The following is a 25,463-nucleotide window of genomic DNA, read 5'->3' as shown; positions in this document are numbered from 1 at the left end:
TGAACATCAATACACAACTTCCACTTGCTTGTCAAACCTTTGTATCTCCTACTCAATATTTTAAATCGACTCTTTTTTTTTCTATTAAACAAATATATTGTAAATGGAATGATTAAATCCAAATCATGAACCAGTAGGTTCTGCCATAAATTGAAAGTAGACAAGAACATAAATACAATGAAAATAGAGCTAGTAAGTCATTTCCTTCTGTTTAGGGCCTCCTGTCAAAGATTCAAGCTGAGAGTCTGCTTACTTTTCAGTTACTGGTCAGAGTGTCTCAGCCTCTTTGACCCCATCGGCTGCAGCACGCCAGGCCTCCCTGTCCTCCTCTCTCCGCTGGAGTTTGTTCAAACTCATGCCCACTGAGGCGGAGATGCTGTCGAACCATCTCATCGTCTGCCACCCCCTTCTCCTTTTCCTTCAATCTTTCCCAGCATCAGCGCCTTGTCTGATGCGTTGGCTTTTCACTTCGGGTGGCCAAAGTAGTGGAGCTTCAGCTTCAGCATCAGTCCTTCCAATGAACAGTCAGGGTGGATTTACTTTAGGATTGACTGGTTCATATTACCTCTCAGTAACACAGGTAAATTAGAAACTATGAGAAGAGGCACTGTTTAAGACATGTGGCATGAAATGTGTTACTTCCCCCTTTCCTAATAAAGGGAAGAATTTGTTATTAAGAGGGAAAAAAAGACATGCAGGCAACCCACTGAAATGTTTCTCTATAATTTGATCAAAAAGGTAACTGGAAAGAAAATGACCCCATCCCTGGAAGAGTCACATTCAGTTGACACGGTGTCTCTATCACCTAAAAGCACCTCGCGTTTTGGGGAGATCACATCCAGTTTGCAGAGTCCTGCTCTGGTGCCGCAGGAGACAGGACCTCCCTGTCCCGGCTCCCTCGGATGCTGTGACCTTGGGCAAGTCCTCTGGCCTCTTGAAGCCAGCCTCATATTTCTAATGTGAGCAATAAACTCACCCAAACTTCAGAGGGCGGTGGGAAATCTTGTTTTATATTTAGCAAAGGACCTGACATCAAATAAACAATTAGGATTGGGTGCTGTTAATTGAACTCTTTAAAACGTCAAAGCCAATGAAGACGCGGTCCTCGGGGAAAACATCACAAGACAGGCACAACCACAGCCCCGAAGGAAACGCGGCTGACTGCACCCAGGACAACAGCAAAGATGTGAGAGGCAGACGCCTGGGAGAGGACGGCGTGTGGCCGGGGGCGTTCACGCCTGAGGCTGGCAGGCGCCCGACAGCACAGCAGTGGAAACCTCTTCCCGGAGAACAGAATCCTTAACTCAGGGAGATGAAGGTTCCCTTTAATAAAAGAAGCCACTTTCATTGAATTAAAAACTCTTATGATGAGGGGGTTTCCCTGGTGGCTCAGTGGGAAAGAATCTGCCTGCCAAGGCCAGAGACGTGGGGTCAAAAGTTTGATCCCTGATCCAAGAAGATCCCACGCGCCTGGAGCAAACAGGCCCACACGCCACACCTGCTGAGCCTGTGCCCCAGGGCCCGGAGCCACGGCTGCTAAAGCCTCCTGCTGCTCCTCCTGAGGCCCGTGCTCCAGAGCCCGCTCCGAAACAAGAGAGCCACCGCGATGAGCAGCCTGGCACCACAACCAGAGAGGAGCCCCGGCTCGCCCAGCGAGAGAGAGCACGAGCGCAGGGAAGAGCCGGCACGGCCAAAAATGAAGAAACACAATTTAAAACAGATGATCCGTAAAAGAAACCCCAGAGACGATGGTGGGAAACATCCTGGGTTTCGTTTCTCCAGCTCCAGGAAGTACCGGCGTCTGTCCTGAAGTGTTAGCAACACCTTAATGACCAAGCGATCAGGATGAAGAAAAGGCCCAGTCCCAAGCGTGCAATGCTATTTGTTGTCCTCTCTCCTGGGTTCCGTCTTCAGCATCACCAGAGTTCCTGTGACCAGTCCCCTTACACGCACACAGACATGATCAGGATGGCTTTGCAGATATATTTCTAACCCTCCTGTGTGTGGGCCTGAAGGTTTGTGGGGGGGAACATGAACTAGCCAAAGCCAGACCACACGGCTAGAATAAGAGAGGGTGGTAGTTTATTACTCGCATCTGTTCTTAAACACTTAACATGGAAACAAAGTCAAAGAAAGATGACGACTTTTTTCTTCCCTTTTTGCTTTCTCATGCTAAGCCAAGACCTCAATCTAAGTCTTTCTGTCAAGGATGCCTTTTTCCTCATCCCTCCGGATATAGCAGTTTATAACGAGCCGGTTGGAAATGAAATGCTAGTCTCAGTTTTTAAACTCAAAGATAATATGTTGTTGTTCAGTCGGTCAGTCGTGTTTGACTCTTTTTGACCCCATGGACTGCAGCCCACCAGGCTTCCCCATCCTTCACTATCTCCCAGAGTTTGCTCAAACTCATGTCCATCCAATTGGTGATGCCATCCAACCATCTCATCCTCTGTCACCCCTTCTCCTCCTGCCTTCAGTCTTTCCCAGCATCAGGGTCTTTTCCAATGAGTTGGCTCTTCACATCAGGTGGCCAAAGTATTGGAGTTTCAGCTTCAGCATCAGTCCTTCTGATGAATATTCAGGATTGATTTCCTTTAGGACTCACAGGTTTAAACTCCTTGCTGTCCAAGGGACTCTCAAGCACTCTCAAGACTCTTCTCCAGCACTACTAATTAGCTTTACTAATACCGATGAGATGAAAAGCGAGTATAGGGAAACTGCTGAACAAGCCTTGACGATAATGTGTCCGAACCTGATGGACTGTCAGCCTACCTCCACAGATCCCCACTTTGGGAAGCTTTGTAGTTTCAGCTGCTTCTGGGGGGTCATGAACTCTCTATTTTTCTCCTAACCCACATCCAACCAGTGAGTAACTTTCTTGGGCTTCAGCTTCAAAACACTTAAGCCCACTTTCACTCACTGCTGCCAGAGTCGTCAGAGCCACACCGCCCCTTCCGCTGAGCATCACCAGGATGCTCCTCTAACTGGTTTTAGCCAGACAGAGTCTAGTTTTAAAAAAGGAAACCAGACCATGACACCTCGTTGCTTAACACTCCCTGTGTGGCCGAGAACTTGTCATTGCTTAGTCGCTCAGTCAGGTCTGACTCTTTGGGACCCCATGGGACCCCATGGCGTGCGCCAGGCCTCCCTGTCCTTCCTAACTCTCACTCATGTCCAACACGTCAGTGATGCCATCCAACCATCTCATCCTCGGACGCCCCCTTCTCCTCCTGCCCTGTCTTTCGAAGTCAAAAATTTAATCTTGTCCAGAAAGAGTTCTGGTCTTTACCATGGGCTCCTGGGAGGTCAGGGGTTTGGCTTGCCTGGGGTTCCTGACCAGGCAAAGAGTAACAGTGTGGTTTGGAACCAGCTTTGGGCCACATGGCATCTGTGCATCTGGAGATGGAGATCCCCCACCCGGGCGATCAACGACTCAGTCCATCACGCGAGTGACGGAGGCCCAGCCAAAGCTCTGACTGCCGCAGGTCGGGGCACGTCCCTGGCTGGCCGAGCTCCATGTGACCGTCACACGCTGAGATGGGGAAGGTGGCACAGGCCTGGCTCCACATCACCCGCTTCCCTGCTCCCCACCGCCTGCCCGTCCTCTCCCCGCTGACGTGAGTCTGCATCCATCTCTGAAATGAACCATGAACTTCACACTCTCAGTGAATTCTGAGTCATCCCAGCAAACGGTCCCACCTTGGGTGGTGCGGGAACCCCTGGACGTGCAGCCGGCTTGGCATCGAGACCGGCCTCGGGGACCGCTTCTTCAGACTGTGCAGCCGCCCAGCTCCGAGCGGCCCCCCGTGGCTCCCACGCGATCAGGACCAAAAGCCAGACTCTTGTCCGTGGTCACCGGGCCCCGCAGGGCCTGGCCCTGCCGCATCTCCGCCTCCGTCACGCGGCGCTTCCCTTCCACCTGTCCTCTCGGCCCTGCCGGCCGCCTGGCTCAGATCTGCACGCTCCCGCCACGCGCGCCCCCCTCAGCACTGCCTGCGTCTGCCAGACTCCTCTCCCGTCAGATTCCACGTGGCTCACTCCTCGCCCTTTCAGGCCTTCATTCATACGCTACTGACCGAGCAGAGCCAGTCGCCTCGCCCTTCTTAAAACCGTACCCTCCTCGGGCACTTTCCATCACCTTATTTTCATATGGGGCTTACATATCCTAACATCTATTTTACTTTTTCTTAAAGTTTGCTATTGCCTGTATCTCCTCTCCTCTAGAGGGTACGTTTCATAACTGAACAGCAGTTTCATTTATTGCTACATCCCCGCTGTCTGGAGGCACACTAGCTCCTAGGGTGCACTCAGGGAATGTGTGATAGAAGAAGGGGTGGTTCATCTTCACTAGCCCTTTACTGGAACCCTGAGGCACTGTCATATATAGAGCGCTCACATACGCTAGTGGGCCATCACCTATGACAAACGGTCTCACCACACAAATGGCCAACAGCTGAAAAATGCCCAACATCACTGCCCATCAGGGAAATCAAACCCACAGTGAAATACAGTCTCATACCTGTTAGAATGGCAACTGCGAAAAAGGCCAGAGATGACAAGAGATGACAAGGATGCAGAGAAAAGGAAATCCTTGTGCGCTGTGGGTGGGAACGTAGATTGGTACAGCCACTGTGAAAAATGGTATGGTGCTTCTTCAAAAAATAGAGTTGCCAAAAGATCCAGCAATTTCACTTCTGCTATATGTCCAGAGGAAGTAAAATCACTATCTCAAAGAGACGTCAGCACTCCGACGTTCACTGCAGCATTATTTACAGTAGCTGAGACATGGAAATAACCTTAGAGTCACTGACGCATGAATGGATAAAGAAAACAACACACTGGACTATTACTGAGTCACAAAAAAGAGAAGAAAACCCTGCCATTCGTGACGTGGGTGGACCTTGAGGGCATCATGCTAAGTGAAATAGGTCAGAGAAAGAGAGACCAATACTGTGTGATCTCACTGATATGTGGAATCTTAAAACAGCCAAACACATAGACACCGTGAATAGAAAGGTGGTTGCCAGCGGTTGGGGCAAAGGAAAACGGGAGATGCTGGCCTACCGGTACAGACTTCCAGCTGGAAGTAAGCCCTGGGGATCTAATGTACAGCGTGGGGACCATCATGGGAAATATTGTACTGCATACCTGGAAGACAGCAGATCATGAGTGTTCCCACCACAAAAAGGGGTAATTACGTGAGGCTGAAACGGAGCAGGACCATATGGTCCCTGCACCCCAACCTCCAGCCATGGCCTCTGCCTGCCTTTTGTCTGTGGGAATTCTTTAGTCGAAGAATACATTTAATCAGAAAAGTGAGAAATGCTGAAACAAAGGAAAACAGTCAAAGGAGACTAAACAATAATAATGCAGTCATTAAGCATCATCAAGGACCGTTAATTCTTCCTCAGGGGCTGTAGATGACATTCTGGGCCACGTCCTGTGAGCTGTCTGATAGGCTCCAAACCCCAGGCGGAGAAGTTAATTACAGGATGACCAGACGGTACCAGGACGTGAGGGGCCACAGTTCAGAGAGTGGGCCACAAATAAACAGGAACAAACGGACCCTGGAACTGAAGATGGACTGTGAGACACTCAAGATGCCGGTCAGGCCCCCGACGGCCAACGAGAAGGTGACCGCACCGCTCGGCTCCCCTCCCCCAGCGCCGTCTGTCAAAGCTCTCAGCCCTGCGAGTCAGCGGGGGCCGGACAGACGTCCACCACCCTCACTGCCCCCCACAGCTGCCGGCATCTGAAATACAGCAGACTTTCCTTTCCTCCAGCCTGGCCTATTGGCTTTTCAGCGGCAAGCAGCCGGCCCCCACAGGCACACTCTTTGGTAACCCGGTGATGAGGTGTTAAGGAACCTTATCATGGCGATCCTTCTGCAAGGCATACATGTATCAAATCACCACCTTGTACATCTTAGCCTTAAGTGATGCTCTATGTCATTGACGCCTGAATAAAGCTAGATGAATAAATAAATTTTTAAAAATACACCTTAAGTTTTTTTAAAGATGGCCACAAGACTGGAGGCATTGATGAGTGCCTAATTTTTTTCCCAAAGATCATAAGAAAGTCATCCTTTCCTTTAGGGATTTCATATGCTAAAACCATGGAAGTCCAGAGGTAAAGGGGACTTGGTTAAGCGTCTCACGATGGCCTTGTCTGTGTGCTTAGCACAGTGTCTGGCAGAGAACAGACGTGCAATGATGAATGATCTACTAAGATGATGACTGAAGAGGTTGCTTCCTGCGTACAAAGGGGACTGTCCCTTCTGGATTCACACATGCCTCCACTCGTGGAATACCTAAAACGCATGTCACTTTTATAATTACTTCTTCGATCAATGCTAATGAAGAATGAATGGCCGTATAGGTACAACTATAGCTTCTGTTTGCTTTCAAAAGAAGAATTTCGCCTCTTCTGAGCAAGACCGTGTGGATCAAGCATGTTTACGTACTTTGCAACGGCCTACGTGGGCTCCCCTGACAGCTCAGTGGTGAAGAATCCACCCGCCGACGCACCAGATGCGGGTCTGATCCCTGGATCAGGAAGCTCCCCTGGGGAAGAAAACGGCGACCCACTCTAGTATTCTTGCCTGGGAGATCCCATGGACAGAGGAGCCTGGAGGGCTACAGTCCCTGGGGTCGCAAAGAGCTGGACACAACTGAGCAACTAAACAGAACAATGACTGTGGGGGAAAAGGATAAGAAACTGTGGCTCTCTGTGCGTTTATAACAGGGTCCCTTGGCTATGCACCGGAGACTAGCATAACACTGTAAATCAACTATATTCCAATTAAATAAAGTTTAACAGCTCTCTATTCATCATAGTAGGAAACACGGAGTGCATTTTATTTGCTATTTGCTTTCAATCCTTTAGGAAGAAAGAATATAGGCTCCATAAAATACTTAGAAGTGAGAGATGACTGAGTAGCTTAGAATCAAGAAGACAAATAGAGAACACCCAAAGATTTATATTAGAATAATGGTCCTTTATAACCTTAAACTCATCAATTAGAGGAAGATAAAATTTTCTTCTTCAATTAAATGTTAAATAGTCTCTTAAACCAGACCGTTTTACCAATTAGTATTGTTTTTAGAGTGATATACACCAGACACAGATGACTTCTTTTCCAAGACTGTTCAGATGCCTTTGCATCCAAAAAAGCCCTTTCAACCAACGTGTGCACTCCATTTAAGGAAAAGAATGTGTCTATGCAATGCCAATTTTCACATATTCTTGGCATACTTCTAAGTTTCTCTTAAAACGATGTCAAAAGCACAAGACAAACACTCCTCGGCTGGTAGAGAGAGGCGCCCGGGGTGGTAATCATCCACCGTGTCCTGCCACACATGACCTGATCTCCCCCATCCTGCAGGCGCTGAACCCAGCACGTCCATTTACATCAGTCAGGAGGTGGGGCGGGGCCTGACGCTGGCGCACGGGAACTGGGCAGCCAGCCGTGAAATTCCCAGGGAAGCCCTGGGCACCTGGCACCGTGCTTCATAGGAACGCTCAAAGAAAGTTACGTGGGGCACGTTGCTGTGGCTACAACTTCACGTCAACCGGATCTGCCCGTAAAACGTCAGAGACCCGCCAGTCTGCGCTGCTTCACTGACGTTTCAGGGCTTCCAAGGGGAAAGAAACAAACAGAAGACTAGAAAACACTCAAAAATAAAAGAAGCAATGTGCCCCTTCCCTGCCTCCCACCCTCCCCACAGGCTAATTGTTCTTCATCTCTGGGGGCAACGAGCAGCAATTAATTGTGCAACTGCACTTTATTATAGATTATATATCAACTCTGGATTTCTTTAAAAAAACCACAGAGGTATGGTTAGATTTGCTGACATTGGAAAAGAGAGGGATCAACAGAATCTAGAAGACTCTTAACCACCTTTGGTCATGATACTGCAGCGCAGGAGAGATGAATGATCCTGACTGAAAGTGCCTCACTCAGAATCAGAAGGACAAACAGGAGGTTCCGGAATTAAACTAAGATAATTTATGCACGCACGAGTGCTGATTATGCAGTATGCCTTCTCCTCCTTAGCTCTGCAGGTTCATTAAAAACGAGGCTGTGAAGGTGTTAGTTGCTCAGTCACTTCTGATTCTGTGCAGCCCCATGGACTGCAGCCCACCAGGCTCCCCTGTCCATGGGATTTTCCAGGCAAGAACACTGGTGTGCCCCTTCCCTTCTCCGGGGGATCTTCCCGACCCACAGACTGAACCCAGGTCTTCTGCACCGCAGGCAGATTCTTTGCTGTCGAGCCGCCTGGGAAGTCCAAGAGCCAGGCTAGAGGGGATATGTGTAACTCATGACTGGTTCACGCCGTTGTGTAGCAGAACCCAGCTCAACATCGTAAAGAAGTTATCCTCTGATTAAAGTGAATTTTACATAATTATCTAAGAGAAAGAACCAGCCCAACCTAGTAGAGCTGTGACACTTAGCCTTCTTAGGAATTTTAGGGTTGGGGAGTAAGAAGACCTGAGTGTGTTTCTGAATCCACGTTTTACTCACTGCTCTGGTGCCTTTGGATCAGTTGCACAGATGCCCAAGCTTCCTCTTAGGATGAGAATAATAACATCCCCTGGTTTATATGACCAGCAAATGACTTAAATGGGATTGTGCGTATAACACGTTTAATGCAACAACTTTCTTACCGTAGTTAAGTGAAAGTGTTAGTCGCTCAGTCGTAGCCGGCTCTTTGTGACCCCCTGGACGGTAGCCGCCAGGGCCCTCTGTCCATGGGATTCTCCAGGCAAGAATACTGGAGTGGGTAGCCTTTCCCTTCTCCAGGGGATCTTCCCAACCCAGGGATCGAACCCAGGTCTCCCGCACTGCGGGCAGATTGTTTAAGCCACCATGGAATCCCCTTCCTTACAGTAAGGGCTCCGTAAGTATCAGTAACCATTTCAATGGTTGACATGCCTGCTAGAGCCTGGGCCTGACAACTCTTTGTTGTGGGGGGTTGTTCTCTACAGGTTATGCTGTGACAACTAAATGTCTCCAGACATTGCCCAGTGTCTTTTGGGGGCGAAATCACCCCCTGGTTGAGAACCACTGTTCTGTGTCTCGGCACCATTATGACTGATATTGCTAATTACAGTCAAATAGCTGACTTACTTTAACTGCTTTGAGCAATAATTAAATACTCTGTTGGACACATTTTGTTAGATTTTTTTTTTTAAACTTCACATGTCTTCCGATAGTGTCAGTACCTCCTTCTGGCTTTGCAAGAACCACACCACTCTATCTGTACCCTGCGTACTTTCCACAAACTCCTCAAAGCAGTTCCTGACGCGGAGTCAACCTCTGATAAGAGTCTACTTCTCTTCTATTGGCTGATGGTGTGAGATGTCAAGGCTCCTGGAGGACCCACGTGGAGTCAGGGTGAGGCCATCTAGAGGGAGCGGGACTGAGATACAACCTAGGATCCTCATCTGGCCTCTGGGTCAGCCCGAGCCTGAAGCCAGTCGTACTGCCTGCTCTGGGCTCTGAGGGTCGGTGAATTTCTCTGCTCTTAGCGTCCCTTTGGGTTGATACAACTGCCCCATGCCTGCCAGGAGTTACGCCAGGTGCCTGTCTGTGCACCGCTGCTTAATCTTCAGTCACCTTGTGAGAGACAGAATATTATACTCATTTCACAGGTGGCTGCTGGAAGTCAGAGAGTCAGCTCATTGACTCAGGGTCCCACAACCAGTATGAGATTAACTCCAATTTCATTTCCTGCGACTCCCAGCCTAGCTTATTACACGCACCCCACTGTCAGCCTTGGTGCCTCAAAATGGGTCATTCAACAGGAACAGCACTAGTTTCAACTTGAACACAGGTTCTGTCCAGACAGAGAATTCTGCCCGAGCTCTTCGGGAAGATGCCCTGTGTCCCAGAGGGGAACGCTGTGATGTCTCTCCAGATGCATGCTGGATATGTGACAACTACCTGCCTAGAGGGACTTAACTCCTGTTCATCTGTCAGTGTAAGACAAGGAGAAAATTACCTTAGTTAATATGAAATTGCCTTGTTTTGAACACATCCAAAAATAGCCAAGGGAAAAAATTATCTTCACTAATAAACCAAGGCAGATATGAAATCTTCACACTTGGGGGAACATGAATGATCTTATTATCGTGAGCATCTTGATGGTAACTATAAAAATTCATCTTACTTGAGTTTCAGGCAAAATATAAAATGGTAATATCACCTTGCATTTAATGCTGTCTCGATCCTGCAAATCCAGTCCTGCTCCAAAAGTTATTATAACAAAATCTAAAAGAGACTATTTAATAGAAGCCCAGCACCTTCTGGGTCATCTACATGCATCGCTGCTTTTACCTACAATCACCCCAAAAGGAAGTTAATTACTTAGATAAACACAAAAGGGAAGTTAAACACTTCGTCCACAGTCAACAGCTAATAAAAAACAGATCAGACTCTACTGCTGGATTTCAAGATGAAGCATGCGGACTATGAACCAAAGAGTGCGGGAAGCCTCTAGAAGGTGCAGACAGCTGACAAAAAAAAACAGGAAACTCAGTCCTACAACCACATGGAACTGAACTCAGCCCACAACCTGAATGAGGCTCAAAGCAGGTTTATCCCTAGAACCTTGAGAAAATCTTGCTTTTGCGAATCACAGAGCAAAGAACCAGCTGAGCCATGCTGTGCCTAGACTTCTGACCTAATAAACGGCTGTGACGTTTAAGTCAAATATATATATATAAATAAATAAATAGCTTCCACTTAGTGTTTACAGAAAAAAGAACAGCGATCAGACCCTAGAGTTTCTCTGACTCCCAAAGCAAGGCCCCTTATGCACACAGCACGCTGCCCGAGAAAGCAGTCGGGTCCTGAGTGCACAGTCCCAGCACTTGTCCTTCTGACCATTCATTCGGTCTCCGGTTTGCCCCACAAGCACGACCACTGAGCAAGAACGCTGTTCAAAACCAACACACATCCCAGGTCCCACAACACCCGAGGCACAACGCTGGGGATCAGCTGTGGGTGTCACAGCACCTGAGCACTGCAGGTTTTGGGCGAAACGTCCAAAAGGACCGAACACAGAGCGATGAAAGTCACGAACTAAAAAGCACTTTCATCTTCCAAGTCAGTGTTTACGCCTTGTGGTCAAAGACAAAGGGAATATTTTTGAAACTCACGTCTTCAGTATATTTTCACTTTTCCTCCACCTCTTCCTGTACCCGAGCTCCGTATCCTCTCCCCACATCCACAAGGGCCCCCTCTGTCCTGTTACTTACAAAACGTGAGCATGCTTACACAACACACACACGATCTCACACACACAATAACACAATACCATACACACCACACACACAACACACCACACACAATAACAGAACACACACTATCACACAACACACACAATCACACACACAACACAATACCATACACAAAACATACACAATCACACAACACACACACGATCACACACACACAATAACACAATACCATACACACAACACACACACGATCACATACACACAATAACACAATACCATACACACAGCACACACAGACACAACAAAATAACACACACGATAACACAACACACACCCCTGCATGCTTACACAATAACACAGACACCCTTGCATGTGTGTAAGCAGATGTGTAACAGCACACACACACACACACACCTCCCTGCATGCTTACATAATCACACACACACACACACACACACACACCCCTGCTTAAAAATCTCTCATGGTTTTCAACCTACCACACTTGGGAGAAATATGTCTTTAAAATAATCTCCTAGTTCCCCAGCAGTTCTGCTATATGTTGACATGAAGTTAAACTTTTGCAAGCTATGAGAATATTAAATAACCTGGAAGACTCAGATAATTTGAACAAAGCTTCAAATGGTCATGAGATACTACAAAGGTTGACTGTTTTCAGCCTTTAGAAAATGACAACAAAAAGTCATAAATACCCTTTTCCTATTACTATTTCCTACAAATAGAGTGAATCAAAAATGGAAAAATATGAATTTTGGAATAAATGCTGCCCAAAATGGGCCCTTAACATGTTGATCAATGCAGAACTCTCCTGCAAGTCAACAGAAAGGTCTACTTCCCATGACAAAACACCTTTCATATCCATATTTCACTGGTTACAGTTCATGGAGGGAATCCTGGTGGTCCAGTGGTTTAGACCCCTTACTTTAACCGCAGGGGGCATGGGTTCAATCCCTGGTTGGGGATCTAAGATCCCACGAGTGGCGAGGCATGACCAAAAATATTAAAATTGATAATAAATGATTTCTGACACCAAAACAGGGAGAAATACCCACATTCCCAAACAAATTCTTGATTTTCTATCAAGATTTCCCCGTAAGGGTAATAAACAAGTGATTCTGACTTAAGGCCACTGCTCTAAAGATTGGAGTTTTATTTGCTGATGAAGAAGTTTTTTGTCTCTGAGAGACTCGCTGATGTGTTTACATCATTTCCACTTCCAGGTTCTTAAAATGTAAACAGACCAGAGAGGAGCTGCATGGGACAGAAGGCTTTAAGCACTTTCTAGCGTATGTGTAAGAGCACTGATTCGATCATATTTCGGAAAAGCGAATTTTAAGTAATTGGGCTTTGTTTATAGTGAGGTGAGCAGATTAGTGTGAGTGGCATTACTGTGACAAATACACATGGAGTGGAGTTTTAGGTGTTTAGAAGCCATGCCATTATTCTTATTATGTCAAGTACCATACTCCTGTGAGGGGAGAACTGTCTACTTTATAATCCAAAAAACAAAACCCTTTTAAAGTCACAAGTTGATTTTTTTTTTCAACTTTAAAATCAGGCCATATACAGAAGAACTTGTATTTCTTAAACTTTAGTCATTTAAAATTCTAAAATATAAAACTTAATCTGCAGAGTTTCCAAAAGAAGAGCTTACATTCTGAGGAAAGAAGAATGACAATAAGATGCTGATTAGACTAACATGTTTGTAGCTAATGATCAACCCACATATTACTGTGCCCGCTTCTCTCTCCAAAATTAACTTGGAAAAGGAAACAGGAAAAGCCTCCAAAGTGTTGATTAGGTATTGCAATAAGCAGGTTGTGAAATCAATCTCTTCATCATATTAGCGTCATTCATTACCTTGTGAGAAAAATAGATTAAACTTAATAAACTGCAACTTGAAAAATGTCACCGGCCCCTAATGTGATAATCTACCAGTTAGTGCAGTGAGGAAACATACATGTCCAAACAGAAGCTTTCCAAAAACCCAGAAGTTGGCCTCTGTCCAGCATGACCTCGTAAGAGTACAATTTTAGCACTGGTACCTACTTCAACGTCAGTTTGTGGTATGGGCTCAAACCGTGTAATGAAAATTTCACATCACATTCATGAAACATTAGCCCCCTCCCTGGAAAACAAAGCCATGCTGAATATATGAACAGTGGTTCAGCTGGTAAAGAATCCACCTGCAATGCAGAAGACACAAGTTCGATCCTTGGGTCCAGAAGGTCCCCTGGAGGTGGAAATGGCAACCCACTCCAGGGTTCTTGCCTGGAGAATCCCATGGACAGAGGAGCCTGGTGGGCTTCAGTCCGTGGGGTCACAGAGTCGGACACAACTGAGCGACTTCACCACCACACCGTTCACAGCATCGTATAGTCACAGGTCCAGGCATCCCCCCAGTGTGCTTCATGCTGGAGCTCGCAGGAAAACCCAGGCCTCACGTGACGTGAGCTTCGAGGAAAAATGTAGACAAACAGCCATGAGACTCACCTCCCTGCCTCAAAGGTGAACCAAGCAGCATCTCGCCCATACCGCCGCAGCGCGCTGAGCGGCCAAGAGATGAGCTTGACTCTGGGATTCTGGACGTCCCAAAGGCAGATGTGCTCATATGTAATCTGCAAGGCACATTCGCCATGTACATCTAAGTTAGGAGATGGCATCAAATACACATTGAATCTCTCTGGGAGAAAAACAAAAGGTTAGTCTAAAATCCCCAGGAATAAAACATCACAGACGCTGTAGGAACAAAGAGGCATTTCAAAACAATTCAAGCTCTTATTCTAGGTTTTGGTTGAATATTCAGGAAGATAAACTTTTCTCATAAATCAACACTTCCAGAAAATGCTTTTTTAAATGAAGACTACATTAAATAACATAAGAAAGATACAGTCTGGTAGTCAGTGTGCATGCAACACTATTTACATGAGCAAAGATCATTTTTAGAATATTTTAGCTTGCATAATAATAATTTTGCATGCCAGTAAGAGACTCTAACAATGAAACCATTAAAAACAATTTTTTTCCTGCCAAGTACTTGGTAATTACACCCACACTTTTGTGTTCACAAAAGGTGCAGGTGCAAAATCATTGTTGCATGGTTTATTGATATTAAAGTTATATTGATCAATTGATAACTTTCATAACACTATTCTATCTCAAATTATTTAAATAAAACTAATACTATGCACTTAACTGACCAACAATTTGGAAAAATTTCAGTGGATTTGGACTCATTTTAACAAAGAGCTCTCATTAGCCAAATACTGGAAAGAAATATTCATTTGCTTATTTATGTGACTTAAAATTTCACCATGATTACTCTGAATAAACTATTTGGCTTATTACTGCAACTGAATTTTCATCCCTCCAGATACAGTCATGGTATTTCTGTTATATTTCTACAAAATTCATTAATTTAGGAAGTTATAGAGTCTAAATTTTGAATGAAATATGAACAAAAATATTATTACTATAGCAAACACATTTTTATCTATTTGCCATTACAATAGATTGCCTGCATCTGAGAAGATAGTGGATAATATCACTGGTATTCTAAATTAATAAAAAATCAACAGAATTTTCATAGATTTTAGTTAAGTTTAAGAAATAGGAGTGTCAAGAGTATGTTTACAAATGTATTCAAGCATCTATTCTGCAAATTTTCTAAGTTATTTCAAACTCCCAATGAGCAAACATTTGCTGCTTTCTATTAACTATTATTTTAAAAGTAAACTCTAATGGAGTAAATTTCCACCTGGAGAGCTCTGAAATAAGAAAGACTGTCAGCAATAAGCAAAAAGTAAGAGAGTCCATGGGATCGCAGATTCAGACATGACTCAGCGACTAAACAACAGCAATGACAGAGACCTTTCCCAATTCACTCGCTTGGAAGTTCTGTAATTACCTTGTCCAAGAATAACAGTAACGTTGACAAGAGTGACTACTTTAATTACAGTAACCTTAAGTCATACAATTAACCTTGCAAAGTACCTCAGAAGACAGAGCTGAGTTTTGTTATCAACCTTAGTAGTTATATACCAGAGGTATTCTTATTCCTGTTTGACAGAACAGGAAACTGAGGCTCAGAAAATTGGTACCAGAAGGGCAATTCCCAACATGCTTAGTCACTCAGATATGTCCAACTCTGCGACCCATGGACTGTATCCCACCAGGCTCCTCTGTCCTTGGGATTCTCCAGGCAAGAATACTGGAGTGGGTTGCCATTCCCTTCTCCAGAGGATCTTCCTGACCCAGGGATCAAACACGGGTCTCCTGAACTGCAGATGGATTCTTTACCATCTGAGTCAGCAGGGAAGCCCAACTCCTAGGAACAGGGAATTCGTGAATTCAGTTTGGGGCACTCTCTGAATATAGCTTTGCAAATATAAAATGTGAAAGGCAAGGGCTGATCTGGGCACTCTAAAAAATAATAATCAGAAGCTGTCACGTTTTCCTCTGTTTGGTTTCAAGAGCATTCTGAGTTAGTAGATTTTGGAGGGAAAAGCCTGGGGCGTGTTTATGTGACCTTGATTAATGACTTCACCTCTCTGCAGCTCAATTTCCCAGTCTGCAAAGAGGCTCCTCTGAATCAGCCAGCACGTCTCAGACTTTATCAATAGCATGTCCCTGGAGACGGATTATGGCAGACATGGTGCATCTGAAAGAGTCGCCAACTGTAAACGTGTCATGAAGACTCAGTTCTGGTTGGGAGGGACGGCGTTTTTCTCATTAACAATTGGACTGTGAACCCGTAGAAGGGGTTAGCACAATCCCACCTCTGTCGTGTTCATAGTCAAGCCAGGTGACCTCCAGCCACTTCGGCTGTGATATATCCTCGTAGATCAAGTCAACAGGTTAATGCAGAGCTCTAGGAGTCAATCTATCCTATTACAAGGCATTTGGAGACAAAGAAATGATTCCTTGCCTCCAAACTCAAACTGCAAATCAATACTGAGTTTCATTAAAGTGTTCATGAACATTTTGGTCATTATTATTTATCGTGATATAGTCCCAGGTTGAGTGTTGAGCTCAAAGAGTTGGCTCAAGTGTTTTAGTTAAAAAAAAAAATCACAGATTTTAGGTGGGTTTACTCTTGATGAAACATTCAGGAAGTCTGGATTCTATTAAAAACACTGGAAAGTGTTCAATAAAAATTTTAAGTAGGAAAAAAGTAAGACAAAAACCCACTGCACTGTAAAACGTGTAGGCTATAAATACAGGCCCGGGACTATGGGTCTAGAATCAAACCCTAGTTATTGGACCTGAAGCCAGATCTTTAGCTCTTTTAAGTTTCCTTTTCCTCATCTGTAAATGGAAGGTAATAGTACTTATATCACAGTGCGCTGGGAAAATTCAATGATCTGCTGCACCTTCCAAAGAAAACTGACAGAGAAATACAGAAGGTTTCTCATAACTTCCAGCTGATATTATCAATGCAGATACAGTCCTATTCATCACCAAAAACATATTAAGAAACACACGGAAATGCTAACCTAGATTTAGGTGAAGTAAAAGGTTATTTTTACTTCTTCCTTTATGCACTTTTATAACTTCAAAAGTTTTACATCAAGACGTCTTATGTTTCACTATAAAGGCAGAAAAACCAGTTTAAGAAGAGAGAGGAGAGGGTTTTCTTTACGTACCACTCTGCTCTCTCTCAACTCCAGTGGCCAGTAAGTCGGGCTCCCCGAGGCTGATGTCGTTGACCCGCGTCCCCACACACTCCATCTGGAGGACTTTGCACCACTCGTCAGCCTCCAGATCTGCGGAGACGCCAGAGGTGAGCGCGGCCGCCCGGCGCCGCGGGGAGCAAAGAGCCAGGCCCCCCGCCGACAAACCTGACTCGCAAGCGAAGGCCTTGGAGGAGTCGTCGCTGAAGTGAATCCCCACCGCGTGCTTCTTGGTGCCTTTCGGCAGTCGGGCCACGCTCCTCACGTTGTCGAGCTCGGTAACCTGCAAGAGGAGCCACGGTGAGCTGCAGGACGGAGGCAAGCTCCGCGCGACGCCGCCAACCGCGCGGGAGGAGAGGGCAGGTCCCGGGGACGCAGAGGGGCTGGCCGAAGAGGAGTGCGGCCGGCGATGGCCATCCCGGGGTCGCCTCAGTGCTAGCGAGGAGGTTCACAAGCGGCCTCCCCTCGCTAGACGTCCCTGAAGGCTAGCGGGCGCACGGCCTCAGGGCTCACAGCGCAGGTGCCCGCTCTCTCCACACAGTGCGGGCTGAGTGTGGCTGTTACGGCGTGAACAAGCGCCCGCGCACACTGAACCCTCCCTCGGGCGTCTCCCCGCCACCCGGCTGCGCCCCGGCCATCGCAGGGCAGCGAGCTGGGCTCCGGGGCCGCCCGCCGGCGCCCGCGAGCGCCGCTCTCCACGCGGCGTTGCCTCTCCGTCGGCCGCCCTCTGTCCGCCCCAGGCCCCGCTCCTTCGGGGCCCACACGGCCACGCCGGAGGCCCGCGTCTCTATTCCCGCCCTGTAAGCAGGCTCATCTGCGCCAGTTTTCTAGACCCCACACACATGCGTTAATATGTTCTTCTCTTTCTGACTCACTTCAGTCTGCATGACAGACTCGAGGCCCACCCACATCTCTCCAGATGACCGGATTTCATCCCTGTTCATGGCTGACTAACGGCCTTTTCGTTTTCTATCCACCCCCGCCAAGGACTCTGCCTTCTCCACAGGGCTCATGGCATCGATGGGGACAGACTTTCCAATACCCGATCCCTTCAGAGTACTCCCAGCTCAAACATCTTAAACGCAGAGACACTGAGGAAGAGCAGGCAGAGGTGGTCCAGTTCTTAACTAGATGACCTCGTCCTTTGATAACAAGAGACAAGAGTTAAGACTCCTAAAGGCTGATTTCCTCCTCGCCCCTCCATGGCTATGGGCCACTGTCCAGGGCCAGGGCGCTCTGCACGGCGCCATCTTCTCCTTTCCCCAGCACTCATTCTCCTCCTCGCTCTCTCTTCCACCATCTCACGGTCCCGTCACCGCTCTTAAGAACCACTCCCCTGCCACAGGGCTGTGGCTTACTGTGTTTCCAGAATGCCCACCCCACTGAGTTACATCCAGACCCCTGCTGCCTCCAGGGCTGGGATCCCCGGGTCCTGGGGGCAGAAAGTTGAGGTGGCTTCAGGGCAGAGGAAGTCACATCTGACTCTTTAGCCACCCCATGGACTGTAACCCGCCAGGCTCCTCTGTCCACGGGATTCTCCGGGCAAGAATACTGGAGTGGGTGGCCATTCCCTCCTCCAGGGGATCTTCCCAAGCCAGGGACTGAGCCCAGGTCTTCCGCTTTGCAGGCAGACTCTTGACTGTCTCGGCCACCAGGGAAGCCTGTTTATTTCTGTGCCGTTACCACCAGCTTGCCCCAACTTCTGACTAGTCTCTTCACGTCCTTCCTGACTATTCATTCACAGCATCTAGATGATCTTCTTTTTTATTATTTAATGTTATCATTTTTAAAACCCTAGTCAGCTTTGGGAAGAAAGAAGCTTTGTGGGAAACCAATATATTGTGGTGAAAAAGTAAAAAGGAGCCTTAACATGAATAGAGGCACTTGGACAGCTGTGGGGAGGGGTGACAGACGGTCTTTTTTAAAAAACAAGTCTGATTCCAGGTTCAAGACAGCAGAGTAGAAAAACGTGCACTCACCTCCTCCTGCAAGTGCACCCAAACCACAGCTAGCCGTGGCACAACCACAGACAGGAGGACGCTGGAACCCACCAAAAACATTACCCACATCCAAAGACACCGGAGAAGCCGCAAAGAGATGGTAGGAGGGGCGCAATCACGATAAAATCAAACCCCATACCTGCCGAGGGGGAGACCCACCACTAGAGCCCAGCAACACCAGAGAAGTTCTCCCTCTGCTGTGAAGGTTCCGAGCCTGGCGACCTGGCATAGGGACTAGGAGTCCTTGAAGGCCAGTGGGATCTGACTGCAGGATCTCCAGAGGACTGGGGGAAACAGGGACGGCGGTTTGGAGGGCACAAACACGCCAACGTCCAGAGGCGAGGAGCAGGGACCCCACGGGAGGAGGAGCCAGAGCTGCCCGCCAGCGTCAGGGGTCTCCCGCGGAGGCGTGGGCCCGGCTGCCTGGGTTCTGTTCTGACCTCTGCTGAGATGAAAGAGCCGTCCACCCTAGCCTCAGACTCAGCAATGACCTTGAAACGTGTCATTTCATCAAACATCCATTAAAGGCAAAGAGGAAGGAGAAAGCAACCTAAAAGGGTCAGGAATGCAGGGAGAACGCCAGTCAGCCCACAAACATCCATTTGGGAAACTGGTTCAGATAATAGGAAACCCGATGGCCCGCTCCACAGTGGTGAGTCAATATTCGAGGAGCTGGGACGGTTATGTTTTATGTCTACAAGGATCATCATAGTCGTTTTTTAAAGGCTTTTTTTTTTCCTTTTTTTTAATGTGGACCATTTTTTTTTAAGTCTCTGTTGAGTTTATTATAACATTGTTTTTCTTTTATATTTTGGCTTTTTGGCTACAAGGCATGTGGGAGCTTAGCTACCCAAACAGGGATTAAACGCATTCCCTGGACTGGAAAGTGAAGTCGTAACCACTGAATCCCCAGGGAGGTCCCATAGACCATCAGGTTCTGAGGCAACAGCTTCAGTCCCTCAATGCCATGAACATGCACACACATACACGCACCTGAACAAATCCACACCTTATTTTCAAAAGAACTGCAACTTTCTTTAATTCATAATAGAATCTTCATCAAAATACATGTTAAAGTGATAACTAGGAGAATTAACATTTGTAGATGTACTGATAAGTCACATAAAAACTTTAATGAGACATACATATTCCTAACATCACTCCTCTCTACAAATGAGAAAAATAGAGAAGGACATATTTTTTTTGGTTAATATTTCTTTTCCAAAGATATAATTGGCCCCTAAATAATTATTTTGGGAGCAAACAGAGATTTTCATAGGTCCTCAGATTCCCATTAAATATGAGCAGTATTTTAAATGAGGGAGACATCAGTGTAATCGACCATCAAAAATGACCACATGAGATCCTCAGCATTGTCTCAAAGGGGTGACTTTTCAGTATCAAGTGCATCAAATAGCTTCAGTTCACCTTCAGAATACATTTATTATCTTATCCTTAAACTTCAGATCACCCAGAAGCTATTTCCCTCCCATGTTCAAAAACTTAGGGAAAACTCTCTCCTGAATTATATAGATTATATTTATAATTTTCTAGATTTTCTCTTTCTTCCACAATGCAAGAGAACTACGAACAAAGCTAGTGGAGGTGATAGAATTCCAGTTGACCTATTTCAAATCCTAAAAGATGATGCTGTGAAAGTGCTGCACTCAATATGCCAGCAAATTTGGAAAACTCAGCAGTGGCCACAGGACTGGAAAAGGTCAGTTTTCATTCCAATCCCAAAGAAAGGCAATGCCAAAGAATGTTCAAACTACTGCACAATTGCAATTGTCTCACATGCTAGCAAAGGAATGCTCAAAATTCTCCAAGTGAGGCTTCAACAGTATGTGAACTGTGAACTTCCAGATGTTTAAGCTGGCTTTAGAAAAGGCAGAGGAACCAGAGATCAAATTGCCAACATCTGTTGGTTCACCAATAAAGCAAGAGAGTTCCAGAAAAACATCTATTTCTGCTTTATTGACTATGCCAAAGCCTTTGACTGTGTGGATCACAACAAACTCTGGAAAATTCTTCAAGAGATGGGAATACCAGACCACCTGACCTGCCTCCTGAGAAATCTGAATGCAGGTCAAGAAGCAACAGTTAGAAGTGGACATGGAACAACAGACTGGTTCCAAATCGGAAAAGGAGTACATCAAGGCTGTATATTGTCACCCTGCTTATTTAATTTATATGCAGAGTACATCATGAGCAACGCTGGGCTGGAGGAAGCACAAGCTGGAATCAAGATTGCCAGGAGAAATATCAATAACCTCAGATATGCAGATGACACCACTCTTAGGCAGAAAGTGAAGAAGAACTAAAGAGCCTCTTGATGAAAGTGAAAGAGGACAGTGAAAAAGTTGGCTTAAAACTCAACATTCAGACAACTAAGATCATGGCATCTGGTCCCATTACTTCATGGCAAATAGATGGGGAAGCAGTGGAAACAGTGAGAAACTTTATTTTGGGGGGCTCCAAAATCACTGCAGATGGTGACTGCAGCCATGAAATTAAAAGACGCTTGCTCCTTAGAAGAGAAGTTTTGACCAACCTAGACAGCATATTAAAAAGCAAAGACATTACTTTGCCAACAAAGATCCATCTAGTCAAAGCTATGGTTTTTCCAGGAGTCATGTATGGATGTGAGAACTGGACTATAAAGAAAGCTGAGTGCCAAAAGAATGATGCTTTTGAACTGTGGTGTTGGAGAAGACTCTTGAGAGTTCCTTGGACTGAAAGGAGATTCACCCAGTCCATCCTAAAGGAAATCAGTCCTGAATATTCATTGAAAGGACTGATGCTGAAGCTGAAGCTCCAATACTTTGGCCACGTGATGTGAAGAACTGACTTACCTGAAAAGACCCTGATGCTGGGAAAGATTGAAGGCGGAAGGAGAAGGGGACAACAGGGGATGAGATGGTTGGATGGCATCACTGACTCAATGGACATGAGTTTGAGCAAGCTCTGGCAGGGAGGCCTGGCAGGAGTTGGTGATGGACAGGGAGGCCTGGCGTGCTGCAGGCCATGAGGTTGCAAAGAGTCGGACACGACTGAGCAACTGAACTGAACTGAAACTTTACATGAATTATGCTGTCTTTGTGTAGAGATTCAGATAAAATGTAGAAAGTTCTTCAAAGTGTAACAACATCAAAAGTGTATGGTCGGTCATGTCTGACTCTTTGCAATCCCATACACTGTAGCCCACCAGGCTCCTCTGTCCATGGGATTCTCCTGGCACGAATACTGGAGTGAGTTGCAATTTTCTCCTCCAGGGGATCTTCCTAACCCAGATTTTAAACCAGCATCTCCTGCATTGGTGGGCAGATTCTTTACCACTGAACCACCTGAGAAGACCTAACATCACGGAGAACCACTTATACACAGTTGTAGGAGAATCACACTCCCTTCTCAGGAATCTTCCTTGCATCCCTTCATTCATCAAAGTATCTGTCTCTTTACTATTCACTTATTCATTCATTCATTCATTCATTTACTTTAAAATTTACTCTGTCAAGCACTGTTCTATTAACTAGGGATGAGATGTGGAAATTGTGCATTGTTAGTGAGAATGTATAATGATGCAGCTGCTATTTAAAAAAATGAAGGTTCTTCAAAAAATTAAAAACGAAGTGCCATGTGGTCCAACAATCCCACTTTGGGGATGTATATTCAAAGGAGATGAAAGCGGTACCTCGACGTGGGTATTTACACTCCTGTCTTTATTGCAGTATTACTTACAACAGTTGAGATATAGAAACAACATAAATGTCCTCTGGTGGATGAATAAAGAAACTGTGGTATACGCCTACAATGGGATATTATTCAGCCTGAAAAATATCATTTTCTATCCCCTTGTACTTCTTTTTAAACGCTCTCTACTGCTCATGGCAAGCAATCCTAGTTTCTATTGATGGTAGTAAGAAAATGTTCTCTTACAGTGAATTTATTTAAACGAAGAAGTGATCTGATTTCAAGCAAAATATTAAGTAAATCGGAGTAAAGGTGATACTATTACCAAGTACAGGGTCGCACTTTTAGTCTCATGACAGGCTAGTGTTTGGGGACTCGGTGTTGAGGCAAGGGGGGAGCTGGCTGATGGAGAAGATGGCAGAACTAATGTCTCAAAACAGCCATCTTATCAGGGTCAGGATGCCAGGTTCTGTGACAGATCTGAGATGGGGGAGGTAGGGAGCAGAGTTAAAAGGCCATTAATCTTGCAAACACCTCCTAGAATGAAATGGTAAGCCTCAGGTAGAGGATGTGCTAATTTCTTTCTTCTGCCATCCACAAGAGGACAGGGTTCTGAACAAAGGCATTTTAGTTTAACGGTCAGACAGAGGGGCAGAATTCTGTGAGACAGTCCATTATATGTGATTAAAATAACAAAAGCAGCGAAAAGCAAGTCAAAGAAACAGCTCCAACATGGAGTCAGAACTGGCTTTTCCCTGCAACAATACTATGACGACAGTTCAGTCCAGTGCAGTCGCTCAGTCGTGTCCGACTCTTTGTGACCCCAAAGACTGCAGCACGCCAGGCTTCCCTGTCCGTCACCAACTCTGGAGCTTACTCAAACTCACGTCCATGGAGTCGGTGATGCCATCCAAGCATCACAACAAACAGTTATGAATAAATGAAAAAGGACTAAAACTTAGGAAAAACACCATCAATTACTCCTAATCTAACACCACTGTTATGAACTGACTTGCATTTAATTTTCTACGAATTTGACAGTCCAGGTGATAACCAATGTCCTAAAGGTCGACAGTCAGCCGGAAGAACTCTCCTTCCTTCGGCAGGGGCATGACAATAGATACCAACAGAAACCTGGTAAAGATCTGGTGCCCACCTGACATCCCGGAGGTCACGCATCTGAATAGGACCATTTGTTTCCAATGCGTTTTTGTCCATTTCACAACCGCACATCCTCAGTGAAGAAGACAACAAAGCATATCAAGCCTCATGACCAGATCTGAGATATCAGTGAGAATTATGATTTAAAAGTCACAAGAAAGAACAGTTTCCTAAAGACAGCTAATATGAGATCCAGTTACAAATGTTCATTACTAACAGAGGGTCTTCATATTGAGCAGAAAAGTAAAAGAAGTCAAATTTTGTGATTAAAGTGGTATATAGAGTTTAAATATTTTTACCTACGCATTTATAGAATCTTCATGCTAAGGCAACAAGTGACCAGGATAGACAATCAAAATTACTTCTGTTTATATACTGCTACCTGTCTGATTACTCTTTCCAATTAATCTGCGACCTCTCAATCTCTAAACTTCCTTTTCTTTTTCTGGGATGTATTTAAGCTTTCGGACTCCAGAGATTTCTCTCTTGAAATGGAGCTAAAATCTAATCCATTTTGGCCAAAATGGAGCCAAAGAAGACCAGAAACATGTGTATGGCTTACTGAAAATGTCAATATGAGGACCTTTGAAATGCTCGATTTTCTTTAGAAATTGGCTGTTTACTTTCAAAGCCCAGGTTAGCTTCAGGCTTAACTTGATATACCCTGGGCAATATTCAATTCCTGGACTCATTCAGAATTCATGGAAGATCATGGTTCCTTGAAAATTCCTCTGGTAAGAGATAATGAACCCTAAATAGGAGCTTTCCTGACACATAAAGTATGTTCACGAGTGCAGAGGATGGAAAGATTGAGTGCAGTAAGACTTGGCAAAAAATGATTCTCTTTAGAATCTGGAGGGATTTCAAATCAGACCAAAGGCAAACGCTGTACCTCACGGCAACTTTCGTTTTGTTCATTTTTATCTCCGGCTGCTCTGGGCCTCTGCTGCTGCCGAGGGTTCTCCAGCCGCAGGGCGCCGGCGTCTCGTTGCCCAGCACGATCTCCAGGGCGCGTGGGCTTAGGAGTTAGGCGCAGGGGCTTAGCTGCCCTGCAGTAGGTATAATCTTCCTGGATCAGGGATCCAACCCATGTCCCCTGCATTGGCCGGTGGATTCTTTACCACTGGACCACCTGGGGAATTCCTAACCTTCATTTTCCAGATTGACTTATTTGTTCAAAATTCATCCATTCCCTCCTTGCCCACACGACTTTTCCCTGAACGGTTTGGATTTGGTCGTGCAACTCGCTTTAGCTCATAGAATGTGAGCTGATATGTGCAAGAAAATGCTTTAAAAGTATGTGTAAGTCAGTTCTCTCCTTGAGTTCATTTCCCTCCTTACTCCTGGATGTACAGACAGATGGACTGCAATTGATTAATTAATTGCAAATTAATTAATTAATCAAATCAACCCAGCTATGCTCAACACACCCACAACCAACCCAGACCCCTCAGACAATAAGGGCAGAAGATAAGGATGCGTTGCTATAAGCTGCTAAGATTTTGGAATTGTTGCCAAAGCAAAAGTTGGCTAACACACCCTGTATTTGATTTCCTTCTGGCCAAGAATTTTCAGAGTTTTTCTCTTAAACTCCACTGTATAACTATATTACTTCTAGTACAAAGGGGACTAGATTTCCTAGTCAAATACATAATAAGCCACTAGAACACTGGTT

At 45.7% G+C, this 25,463-nt stretch overlaps 1 protein-coding gene across 1 annotated transcript in view; it reads right to left on the bottom strand.

The window, feature by feature from the left end:
* DOK5 (docking protein 5) overlaps nucleotides 1-25,463 on the bottom strand; it is a 136,892-nt gene that overhangs the window by 39,364 nt on the left and 72,065 nt on the right. Inside the window, exons 3-5 of the mRNA XM_065922221.1 lie at nucleotides 17,103-17,217; nucleotides 16,908-17,027; nucleotides 13,756-13,945 (exon numbers count right to left, since the gene is read on the bottom strand). Coding sequence (XP_065778293.1) covers nucleotides 13,756-13,945; nucleotides 16,908-17,027; nucleotides 17,103-17,217 — 425 coding nt within the window. The remainder of the gene's footprint in view (nucleotides 1-13,755; nucleotides 13,946-16,907; nucleotides 17,028-17,102; nucleotides 17,218-25,463) is intronic.

This window comes from Muntiacus reevesi, chromosome 2, assembly GCF_963930625.1.
Source record: "Muntiacus reevesi chromosome 2, mMunRee1.1, whole genome shotgun sequence".
Taxonomy (NCBI): Eukaryota; Metazoa; Chordata; class Mammalia; order Artiodactyla; family Cervidae; genus Muntiacus; species Muntiacus reevesi.
Note: the sequence above shows the minus strand (reverse complement) of the source record. Positions and strands in the feature narration are given on the sequence as shown.